This window comes from Rana temporaria, chromosome 1, assembly GCF_905171775.1.
Source record: "Rana temporaria chromosome 1, aRanTem1.1, whole genome shotgun sequence".
Taxonomy (NCBI): domain Eukaryota; kingdom Metazoa; phylum Chordata; class Amphibia; order Anura; family Ranidae; genus Rana; species Rana temporaria.
This window is the reverse complement of record NC_053489.1, coordinates 228,180,486-228,193,368: the sequence shown is the minus strand read 5'-3', so window position 1 is coordinate 228,193,368 and position 12,883 is coordinate 228,180,486. Positions and strand designations below refer to the sequence as shown.

The 12,883-nt window shown below is 40.8% G+C and overlaps 1 protein-coding gene across 1 annotated transcript in view; it reads right to left on the bottom strand.

Moving 5' to 3' along the window:
• Window positions 1-12,883, bottom strand: part of LOC120937729 (clustered mitochondria protein homolog) — a 109,701-nt gene that overhangs the window by 25,802 nt on the left and 71,016 nt on the right. Inside the window, exons 19-22 of the mRNA XM_040351178.1 lie at window positions 12,537-12,676; window positions 9,896-9,976; window positions 6,142-6,267; window positions 3,351-3,472 (exon numbers count right to left, since the gene is read on the bottom strand). Coding sequence (XP_040207112.1) covers window positions 3,351-3,472; window positions 6,142-6,267; window positions 9,896-9,976; window positions 12,537-12,676 — 469 coding nt within the window. The remainder of the gene's footprint in view (window positions 1-3,350; window positions 3,473-6,141; window positions 6,268-9,895; window positions 9,977-12,536; window positions 12,677-12,883) is intronic.

Below are 12,883 nucleotides of genomic sequence, written 5' to 3'. Positions count from 1 at the left end.
CGGATACGGTCCAGCGGACCGTTTCCACGGATAAATCCTCTCGAGGATTTCCGCGGATTTCTATGCGATGGAGTGTACACACCATCGCATTGAAATCCGCGCCGAAATCCTCTGGCGATGACGTGTCGCGCCGTCGCCGCGATTATGACACGGCGACGTGCGCGACGCTGTCATATAAGGAATTCCACGCATGCGTCAAATCATTACGACGCATGCGGGGGATCCCTTCGGACGGATGGATCCGGTGAGTCTATACAGACCAGCGGATCCATCCGTTGGGATGGATTCCAGCAGATAGATTTGTTTGGCATGTCAGCAAATATTCGATCTGCTGGAATCCATCCCAGGGGAGAAATATCCGCGGAAACAGATCCGCTGGAGTGTACACACCATAGGATCTATCCGCTGAAACCCATTTGCTGGGATTTTTCAGCGAATGGATTCTATCGTGTGTATGGGGCCTGAGGCCGGGTTCACACTGATGCGACTTGTCATGTGATTTGACAGATCCAAATAACATGACAAGTGGTCGCCTCCTATTGTTGGCAATGGAACTGTTCAAAGGGGTGCGACTCCCACTTTGGATTGCCGCACTGATTTGAAAAACATGTCCCTGCACAATTTTTTTGCCATTTTTAGGTGCGACTTGCATGGACATCTGTGCATTAAGTCGCACCTAGTGACGTTTCACGATTTCAAAGTCGGATTCAGTGTGAACGGGGTATAAATGTAGCAGTAAAATTGCCGCACATCTATGCAAAGCGTTGCGGATGTGGCAGTATCAACTACTCTGAGTGGAACTATATCTGCTTGTAGGCAGGTGGTTGTGGGGCATAGAGGGATAGGCAGGCAGTAAAAACGCAGATCAACTGCCTTTTTTTTACTGTCCCTTGTGAAGGAAGCCCAAGAGGGGGGCTTAGAGAAACAAACAAGTTAATTTACGAAATATTCAATTTTCCATTTTCACTTAGCTTAATGAATGTGGAAAAAAACTTTGCAAAGAATACTTAATCACGTGCAATGAAAATTACAAAGAAAGGATTTTTGCATGCACATGATTGGATGATTAGGGGAAGCTTAGCTTCATCTCACTCACTAAGCTAAGTGAAGGTTTCCTTGCAAAATGAAAAGCTTCATTGTAAAATTAAAAAAGTTTTACTCCTTTAGCAGAAGATAATCAAGCTTGTAAATATTTACTGACCAGCTTATTCCAGTATGTCAGTATGTGCCCAATGCTTGCTGGAGGAACGTTGGGCCCTTACTGGCTTAAGGTTTGTGTTGGGGCAAAATAAATAATTCAATAAATATACAAGTTTTGCAATATGCAGGGACCGCGCTGTCGTTCCTCCGCTCTCCCCTATGGGGGATTGGACGAACACGGACGGTATGTCCGTGTTCATCCGATCCGATAGACGGAAGAAAAATAGGGTTTTCTTCCGTCCGAAAATGCGGATCTTTGCGGAGGCGGACAAATTACGGGTGTCAGCGGATGTTCATCCGCTGACACCCGTAATCACATAGGGACCCATGTATGTCCCGTTTTCATCCGCAACGGACGGATGAAAATGCGGACATACGGTCCGTACGTGAGAAAGGGCCCTTAGGGTTTATATACACTTTAAAGTCAAAATGCAGCCACAAGCAAAAACAGAAAAACACAAGGGACATAACTTACAGTCAGTAGGATGCATTCTTGTGATGATTCCTCTTCTTTTAGTGCAGCAGGAGGTTAATACAAGGGGCTGTGACAGGTTCTCCTCAAGAAAGCCCAAATATGCCCATCCTTTCAATCCTTCCAAGATCTGACATTCATAGAAGCTGTACTACAGCATTTATGAATGGAACAGGATCTAGGAATGGAGCACAGATGGATGAATAAAAGCTCCGCCCCCTCCATTCAGAGATCCTGTTCAATTCATAGAAGCTGCTGTAATAGGATGGAGGAGGATCACTATTAAAATAAGAGGAATCAGCACCAGGGACACATCCTACCGATTATAAATTATGTCCCTTATGCTTATTTTTCTGTTTTTTCTTTTGGATGCACTTAGGTTTTAAAATACATCGGTACTGGGAAAGTATGAAGGATCTATGCCTAACCTTTGCCTCCGAAAATACTTTTTTTTTTGTCTGTCATGCTGCGAATCACTACTTAGCATAGGCGTGCGCAAAGGGTGTGCCAGGTGTGCCTGGGCACACCCTAATCACGCTGTGCTGCACAGATTCCCTCTGCTGCTTGGCTGCAAAATAAAGGACTGTGGAATCTCTGTCTTAAAAGTGAGAAATCAGGGGTCTGTTCAAACCTCTGATATCTCACCAAAGCTCCCCAGTGGAGCTTCTAAAAAACTGTATAAAAAAATTAAATTGTAAAAAAAATGAAAAATGTAAAAAAAAGTTATGATAAAAAAAATATTAAAAATAAATTACTGACATCAATCTCTTGCCTACTTACCATGTCCACTGCTCTACTGATATATATATATATACACACACACGTGTGTTTGAGCTTTGGGTGCGCACCCTAATGCCATGGTCTGCGCACACCTATGCTACTTAGAACAAGTATATACAGTAATACCTTGAATTGCAGGTAACGCAGTTAATGAGCGTTTTCGCAATTTTTGGATAAATTAGTAAAATGCAGGAACTTAGGGGGTATTTGAAAGGAAGCTGGTATAATGTGAGGGGTAGGGGGCTACTATATTTTCCAACCCATAGCTGACTTCCTGTCCAATTACAGCAGGGATCCTCAAACTACGGCCCTCCAGCTGCTGTAGAACTACACATCCCATGAGGCATTGGAACACACTGACAATCACAGACATGACTGGGCATGATGGGAATTCTAGTTCCTGAACAACTGGAGGGCTGTAGTTTGAAGACCCATGAATTACAGCATGGAAAAAAAAACTTCTAACTGTGATTGTATTTCTTCCATTTCCTAGGAGGGTGAAGGCAAGGTGCTGCTGGTAGGGTCATCATTACATTGAACCTGTTTGTCCTGCAAGGGGAAAGCATAGTTCTGCTTTACAGTTCACACACAAAATTAGACAATTTACGGTACATTCCACCAAACCCCTTCACTTGTGGGCTCAAATATGATTCCATCACAAACTGGATGAATTTGTATGAAACAGAGACTGGATAAGTAGATTTTTTATTTTTTTAGTAGATAAAAGCAAACGTCAATGGGATTGCACTGATTTTTTATGTGTGGGTTACTCTAATCTATGACACAAAATCAACTTTCGATATTTAGAAATGTCATCAAAATAATTAACAACATAAAGCGTAATAACAAAAAGCATACTCAGTGTATAGCATGCAGTGTGTAATTTAAAATGAGCTACCTTAAGGCCACATCCAAGGATTTCATTCCATAATACTTCATGTTAGCCTCCAAGGCTTTCTCAAGAAATCGTAGAGACAAGTCACATTCAAACACAGCTTGTAGAACTACACCGATATTGCTCTGTTAGGATGAGAAGATAGGAAACAGTGAACAATGTGAACGTTAGTAGAAGTCAGTTCTGTTGGTTTCATTGCACTGATAAAGTCATGACATCATTGCCTACTGCATTGTTCCTATGTACAATGAGGATTCCTGTGGCCTACACTTTCTGATCTCTCAGATCACCCTAATGCTGCGTACACAAGGTCGGACTTTTGACCGGGCAAAACTCTGTCTGAATTTCCGGCAGAAAAATAGAGAACCTGCTCTCTATCTAAAGTCCGTCGGAAATTCAGACGGAAAAAGTCAGATAGGGCATACACACGGTCGGAATATCCGATGGAAATCTCCCATCAGACTTTTTCCATCAGAAATTCCGACCGTGTGTATGCGGCATTAGTCTTGCACTGGAGATTGCAGCATGGCTCCATTCAAGCATGGTGGGAGCAGTACCCTCTGCACAGTAATGCCATCACTGTGTACATTTTTACTCCAGGATAAAATATTTATTTTTAATCAAAACTACAAAAAAAATCACATATAGTAACTCAGACAAAGGTAAGCACAGGCTGTGAAGTATGAAAATAACGGAAATGCTAAAAACTGTTTCCTTTACTTTTTCCAGCTTCCTTCTTAAAGGACAGCTCCAAGTAAAGCACAGTCATAGGCCATACAAATAGCTGGTTACCTGTATATGCATTCTATTCTGGGATATACTGTCTGGCAGAAAAGTTACTAGTCTATAAACACAAAGACCTGCCTCTGAATGTGTACTTTGTGGTCACTGCTAAGCAGATTGTATTGTTCAAGATGCATTTATTGCTTACAAAAGCAAGTGATAACGAGTTTCACCTCAATACACTGCATTTCTCAGGTCACATAATAAAAAATAAAATAAATGATTGTTGCTGTGATTGGAATCACTCTTTAATTAGCTTCTGTGATCAAGGATAAACAGAATGAATTCTAATTGTAGGAATGTATGTTTTTTTGCACCCAGCAGACTGTTATCTAATCTTTTACACAATTTTTAAACAGGTGCTTTATATCTTTCTAAAATTGTTTACTATGTATACAGCAGCCTTTTTCAGCTGTTTAACCCCTGAGGAACCCTTGAAATAATTGTAAAACCTAATTCACCAGGGGTTAGTGAGAATATGCCCCTTACATTGGTGGTCAGTGAGAAGCATACTGCCTCACCCCCTCCTAGCCCCTCCTCAGACCACATACACACGTTACTGTGGTGGTCAGATTGCTACCTTCACAGATAGCTAAAAAGATCATTGGTGTCATTCTTCTGACAGCCAAGTGGAGTTGGCCCTCAAACCATGCAAGCACCATCAGGTGGTAGTTCAACCAGCCACAAACCAAGGAATCCCTAGCAACTTCTGGGGAAACCCTAGTTGAGAATGATTTGAGGTCCCTTACTGCTCTCCAGCTCTTGTGTGGGAGTGTGTTTACTCCCAGTCAGTTGTGTAACCAGTTTTTGGAAAGAGGGTTGGGTAAAGATGGTAAGATAGCGCAGGGGGCTAATGCTCCTTTGCAGCAGTCTGTGATTGCCTGTGTCCCAAGGGTTGCAGGTCCCGGGGTGGTCCACTCAGCCTTTCATCCTTCCGAGGTCGGTAAAATGAGTACCATTGAGTTGGGTAATAATGACCACCATTATCAGCGCTTAGACACAGCGGCATCGCTTTAATTGGCGCTATATAAGTGTAAACATTATTATTATTATTAAAGTGGCAGAGCCTTCTATGTCTGTAGCACTCAGGCAAAATAGTAAAACTAAACAGCTTTTGTGGGGCACATGACTGCACAACTCAAAGTTTTCAGGGTACACTGGTGGCAAGCAGAGAAGTGGTATAGCGGGTATAGTGTCCCTTCTAAATGATGACTCCATAATCCAAAGAGTACAATTACAGAACATTGAAGGCCAGTTATTAACAAAAGCAGTGTAGTCAGGGTCAACACATAAAAGATAGGGAAGATTTGTTTGCAACAAATGATTTAGTGTCAGTTCCCATCAGCATTGACAGACTTGTTTATAACACATTCAATGCAATTACTATCTTAGTCCTGGGTTCCCATATTCTGGCAGATAACCTGATCAAGAAAGCCCCTTCAAAAAAAGGGTATATGTGAAAGAAACATTTTCCTTTTCTTAGATGAATGAATGCATGTTCCTCTTCCTACTGAGATAAGGAAACAATGTCTGATCTAAAGGATTACATAATGTAGCTTGGGACGTTCATGACGGACTGCATTTTCACAAGCACAGTGCTGATTTATGTTTGTTCCAGACCTTTGCAACATGAAAAAGGACCTGTATGCCTAGACCACAAATTGTTTAACGTAAAGAGAGGTACATTACCATTCATAAATGTGTTCAAAAAATGAAGTCATATCTGTAAAACACATCATACTGTAATATCTTTATGACTATGCAATATTAGATCTGAAACTGTATTTATCAAATTTTCTTCTATAACATTTTTTTTTTTATAAATCCAACAAAACGTTTACTAGTCTATTAATACAATCTCTCAACAACTGCTATGAAAAAGGTTTGTGTGATCAAAAGTCACCCACATGGATTAGTCATTACATTTTTCCTTTCCATCCAGGTACTTCCATGTTCCCTACAATTTAATAAAAAGAAAAATAATAATCACGCTTAGAAAGCCAGTACTTACATCTAGTGTAGCCATGGTAGGATGATCTTCACCTGCTATAACCAACATTAGGTATCGAGCACGGTATAACAGCTTCAGAGACACTGGTAGCTGTCCACTGGCAAAACAGAAATGTGAGAGAAGGACCTGTTGGAAGATACATTAGGATACGATTAAAATGATTGACAGAACATAATAGAGGGCGTGTCTTGAAAGTACTGGCCTTTTTTTATGGGACCTCCCTGTTCAATTGAAGGAAAGAGAAGTATCATGCTAGTAGATGTTTTAGTGGGAGACCCTGGAGCAAAAAGACAAGAGATCAGAGTTGCTATTGAACCCCTATGTGATCAAAGCTTTCAAACACTGCTCCAAGGACTGCAGCGTGAGACTACTCCCAGAGGCAATCTCTCATACTGACAACCTCGATATCATGCCCAAAGCAATGTATGTTACCAAACGGAAAAAACACACTTGGTGCAGAAAGATGAGGGTGACGGTATGGGCGCTCTCAGTGGACAGGGGAAGGTGGTTTGGTGGGACTTTGTCACCTCTTAGGCAGGACTTTAAATTGACATTAAAGACAATTTTTTAAATAAGATAAGATGTTTTATAGCATATCTTACATGCTTTTGCTATTCTTTTTTGAAAATATCTCTGTTACGGCATACCCCACTTTAAAGTACACAATGAGGTTTATTTACTAAAGCTGGAAAGTGCAAAATCTGTCTCACTTCTGCATAGAAACCAATGAGCTTTCAGGTTTTATAACCATTGCTTAATTGAACAAGCTAGGGTTAGAAGCTCATTGGTTTCTATGCAGAAGTGATCCTGATTTTGCACTTTCCAGCACTAGTAAATAAACCCCATTGTGTACTTAAAAGTGGGGTATGCCTGTACTGTGCCCCAGCCACACTGGCCAAGTTCAGGTATTTGAGCACTGTCTGTGCTCGCTGGGACCTATCATGTCTTGCTGGAGTCTCCACTTCATGTATGCTCCCATTTAGAACTACAAACATACAGTACATGGAACCATTCCAAACCCCCCACATACAGATAGAACAAGAGGGACACTGAGCCAAAGTCACTTGTCTCCAACTCCTCCACAGCATTGTTTGACAGCGACTCCCAAGTCAGTATGACTTTGGCTATGTGTCCCTCACATTCTGCCTGGGAATGCACAAACTAGAGATCCCATGGGTAGTGACGGGCACAGGGGGGCACCCACATACCTGAAGTCAGCCAGCTCAGCTGGGGCACAGTTAACAGAGCAAGAACAGAGGAGAAAATGTAAAAAGAATAGCAAGAATATGTATGTCAAGGACTGGAGAAGCTGTGTTCTTCAGAATGGCCAAGGAACATGCTGAAAAAACAGTGATGCCAAGGTGACATCACATGATTTCCCCCAAAAAAGGGGAAATGTTGTGTTTACATTGTGCTACAGAATGCCCAGGGGTAGATAAGCTCCTGAGCTTAGTACTGGACTACAGTTGTCGCTGACAGCCAGTGTTTCCAGCATAAAACCTCACCAGAAATTGCTTCTGCAGCTTATATAAGGTGCATTTAAAATGCCACTGGGTGCCAATTTAATGCAATTCTAAAGTTGTATCTGGTTCAATTAAGTGGTTAAACCCCCAAAAGTGTTATTTTCTGATATTTTAGTTTTGGATCGTAGGCGTTTTGAGTTACCCCCTAGCTTTTTATATTTCTTGGGGTTCCTGACTGCACTGGATGCAAATCTGTCAACTTATAAAAAAATTACTTTAATGTCAATCTAATTTTAACTGTCGACAATGGCTGACATATTTGCATTCAGTGCAGTCAGGACCCCCAAGAAATATAAAAAGCTAGGTGGTAACTCAAAACGCCTACGATCCAAAACTAAAATATCAGAAAATAACACTTTTGGGGGTTTAACCACTTAATTGAACCAGATACAACTTTAGAATTGCATTAAATTGGAACCCAGTGGCATTTTAAATGCACCTTATATAAGCTGCAGAAGCAATTTCTGGTGAGTGTTTATGCTGGAAACACTGGCTGTCAGTGACAACTGTAGTCCAGTACTAAGCTCAGGAGCTTATCAACCCCTGGGCATTCTGTAGCACAATGTAAACACAACATTTCCCCTTTTTTTGGGGAAATCATGTGATGTCACCTTGGCATCACTGTTTTTTCAGCATGTTCCCTGGCCATTCTGAAGAACACAGCTTCTCCAGTTCTTTCCTACCTGTCCCTTCAGCCACAGATCGCTGCATGCTGATAACAATCAGCTGTCATGTGTAAGCTGCTAGAGGGATACATTTGGGAAGGTGGATTAGTTGGGCTGGATCTAATTCCATAACCGATTCCAAAAAATAAATAAACTGTAAAAAATACACCCTGGTCTTGACAAATAACTTGGATAACATATTTTGGAGGACATTTGCTTTTATTAAGTGTCAAACACTAATGCAAGCATGCTCAATGTCATTCAAAGCTTTTGCACTTGCAAACTTGTGAAAATAACACTATCACTCGAATTCCTGTGCGAATAACTCTCGCCTCGATTACTGCAACTCCCTCCTCATTGGCTTACACCTACATACTCTATCCCACCTTCAATCCATCATGAATTCTGATGCCAGACTCATCCACCTTACCAATCGCTCTGTCTCTGCTACTCCTCTCTATCGATCCCTCCACTGGCTTCAGCTCACCCAACAAATTAAATTCACAATACTAATGAATACCTACAAAGCCATCCACAACTCTGCCCCCAGCTACATCACTGACCTAGTCTCAAAATACCAACCTAATCATTCTTTTCGTTCTTCGCAAGACCTCCTGCTCTCGAGCTCTCTCATCACCTCCTCCCATGCTCGCCTCCAGGACTTTTCCAGAGCCTCTCCAATCCTATGGAACTCCTTGCCCCAATCTGACCGCTTATCTCCTACTCTGTTAACTTTTAAATGATCCCTGAAAACCCTTCTCTTCAGAGAATCCTATCCTACCCACACCTAACAACTGTATTTTCATCTTGTCCATCTGATCATCCCCCACAGCTGCTACCATTTGTTCCACTCGACCCTCCCTTCTAGATTGTAGTCTCTAACGAGCAGGGCCCCCTGATTCCTCCTGTATTGAATTGTATTGTAATTGTACTGTCTTCCCCGATGTTATAAAGCGTTGCGCAAACTGTTGGCGCTATATAAATCCTGTATAATAATAATATTAGTAAAGTTGTCCTTTAAAGTGGAGGTTCACCCAAAAAGTTCATTTTTAACATTAGATTGAGGCTTGTTTTGTCAAGGGGAATCGCGTGTTTTTTTTTAAATCGAAGCAGTACTTACCGTTTTAGAGAGCGATCTTCTCCGCCGCTTACGGGTATGGCCGGCGGGACTGGGCGTTCCTATTTGATTGACAGGCTTTCGACGGTCGGATACATCGCGTCACGATTTTCCGTAAAGTAGCCGAACGTCAGTGCGCAGGCGCCATATAGAGCCGCACCGACGTCCGGCTTCTTTCGGCTACTCGTGACGCGATGTATGCGACAGTCGGAAGCCTGTCAATCAAATAGGAATGCCCAGTCCCGAAGACCATACCCGGAAGCGGCGGAGAAGATTATTCTCTAAAACGGTATGTACTGCTTCGATTTAAAAAAAAACACCCGATACCCCTTGACAAAATGAGCATCAATCTAATGTTAAAAAAAGAATTTCGGGTGAACTCCCGCTTTAAATCTGCCTCAAAATTGTCAACTCAAAATTGTATAGCATATAGCACATAAAACACTTACATAATCTTGGATGGCATTTGTGCTGTCATATCCCAGTGTTCTCTCCGTCATTATCACTGCTTTCTGCTGATCATCCAGAGCCTGGTCATAAAAAGAACACATTTAGTAAACCTTGCAGTTACAGTATATGCAGTACTACTAGTTTATGTCAGAGTGAGTTATTCATGGCTACACGTTTAACAGTTGGTTGCTGTCGTACAATTTATAGTTTACATGCCAGCAATAATAAAACACATACAAACGGCTAATATTCCAACCTGTGTCAAGCATGAGACGATTAACATAGTAACAAACTACAGACGTTTCCTCTAAATTAGTAGTCATTTTAAAAGACGTGATGCTTTCACTGGTAAAACTGGTAAGTGGTCTTTAATGGCAGTCCTGAAATACACCCAAATTGTGGTCCTCGTTTATCAAATTGTTTAAATTAAAATCGATCTGTGTTGCCTTATGGCAACCTGTGATGGAAATTTGAACAAATTTGGTCACATTACTGATAGCTCTTACTTCAAACTAAAAACAGCAGAGTATATTTTCTACTCTTTTACACATTAGAACAAAAGTCCCCCTCCCAAAATGCTATCAGGTTTAAGCTTTTGTACGTCTCTTCTGCTAGCAATATTTTCTGAGGCCCTGTTCACATACAAATGTGCTTTAAAATGCATAAAAATACTCAAAAACTGGATGTGCATTGCCTTCTATTGACAGGCGTTGACGTGAATTTTTATGCGTGTCAAAGCGCATTTTAATGCATGCTGATGTGCGCTGACAGGCGTTTTTATATGCGTTTAATTGTTATGCATATTTCGAGGTTATTTCCTCTGACATCACGTGCTTTTCTTGTTTGTGGAGTGAGAAAAGGAATGCGGGAGAAAAATAGAAGACAGAAATGCATTGTTGTTTTGGAAAGGCATTGTAAACAGGATGTCTAGCATAACAACCCTAAGCACGGTGACTGCGCTAGCTATATTGGGGGAGGAGACAGATAAGGAGATTGGGGCAAACCAAACAGCGCTAATTGATTGCATCCATCGCTCACACAACTTGACAGTAAAGGGCAGTTTTGGACCTTATACCAGGAGTTACGATGTCACTCATCTATTGCTAAAAAAACACTGCTATTTAGATACTGCCCACTATCTACTTTCATCCTAAGATAGCTGTAAGAGACAAAGTAATAAAAATCTTTATTTTATTATTAACTCTGTGTCCTTGTGGTGACCTGCATTCTTCCAGTGCGAAAAAACGCAGGTCAGTGCAGTACATGTGAAAAGGGCCTAAAGCTCCGTACACACAGGCTGAATGTTGGGCAGCATTGGCCAGTTCAATAGAAATCGGGTGAGATTCGGCCTATGTGTACTGCAGCCGGTCCAACACAACCCGGCTTCTCACCAAGGGGCATGACCGAAAAATGTCTGCCGACTGGCTCCACGGTCAGCGCTCTCAGCCATTGAGAGCGCCAACCAGAGTGTTCTAACGGTGGGCCCACAATAGAACAGCAGTGGAGATCACTGTACTAACATCAGATCTCCATCCTCAGCTATCTGGTTTTTAATGTAGTTTAGCCCACTGGGGCGAACAAAAAATAAAAACTAGCAGTGTGTACTAGGCGTAAGAGAGCACTGAGATCCAGACCTGTGTAAAGAGTGTGGAAGGGTGATCTCTAGTGGCAACCTCAAGGGCAAACGTCTCTATAATCACTTACATAATCAATCACAGTTAAAATGGTAAAATTTGATAGAAATTTCAACAGACAAAGCAATTATAACCTGAAAGACACTCTACGCCCCCACTGTACCCAAAACTTAAATAATAAAAAAAAAGCTTGTGGCTTGAGTTGGGATTTGAAGAAAAGTGTTTATCAGACAATATACATCTTTGGTTAGTACATAGGGTAGGACTTGTCATTTAAACTACTGGGTTTTCATTTATGGCAGCACTTTAGTTGTTAAATATGGCTGAATTGGTTTTCCATATTTATCTTAGTAGTTAATAAAACGTTTTATATGTCCTGTTTCGTCTTGTCTTGTCTTATTTTGTCTTGTTTTGTCTTGTCTTGTTCTGTTCTGTCTTCATTTTGTAATAACTTGTTTTATATTTATACTGTGTAGTCTTTTTAAATTAGATATGGAAAATATATTCGAAATTGACTAGATGAAATAATTGTATTACTTATATGAACTCATCAATGTTTGCACTATATCCTATAATGTTACAATATAATAAAATTAGAATGAAATAAAATGTTTTATATGTAAAACAAGTTACCGGTATATCTGTTGGTCTTTTAATCAAATACATTTAAATAGCATAAAAAGTGCAACAGTGCAAAAAAATCACAAAAGTGTGTGTATCTAAATATTGGAAAAAAAGTGCCAAAGTGCATAACATATCATAAACACGAAAAATAGAAATAAAAGTTCAAGTAATTACGTGTCCAAACAAAGACACTTGATTACTTGTACAGTATTTCTATTTTACATAGTTATAGGTGCAGAAGGGGCCAGCCTGAAGTAATCTAGCAGGACTTAATTCTCTGACTAAAGATCCACTTTATTGTAGAAGGCTGGTTAATTAAAGATAACTATACCAGGACTTTGGCTTTTAAAACGCTTGCTACAAAATAAATCATAATTCTCACCTCTGCTATGTCCCCTAAAAGAAACTTGATTCGGGCAAGCAGACGTAGACATACAACAATCTCGGGATGTACAGCACCATACACACTGTTGAACTGGGCCAGGGCTTCATTTAGCAAACCCACACCTTCCCTTAGGCTACCTGTAAAATAAAGAGGGCAACGAGTTTATTCAGAAAACTTTAATCATAAACCTGGAAAATGTTACAAGGCATTTCTAGACTGTAAGCTCTAACGAGCAGGGCACCTCTGATCCCTCCTGTATTGAATTGTATTGTGACTGTACTGTTTTCCCTGATGTAAAGCGCCGCGTAAACTGTTGGCGCTATATAAATCCTGTATAATAATAA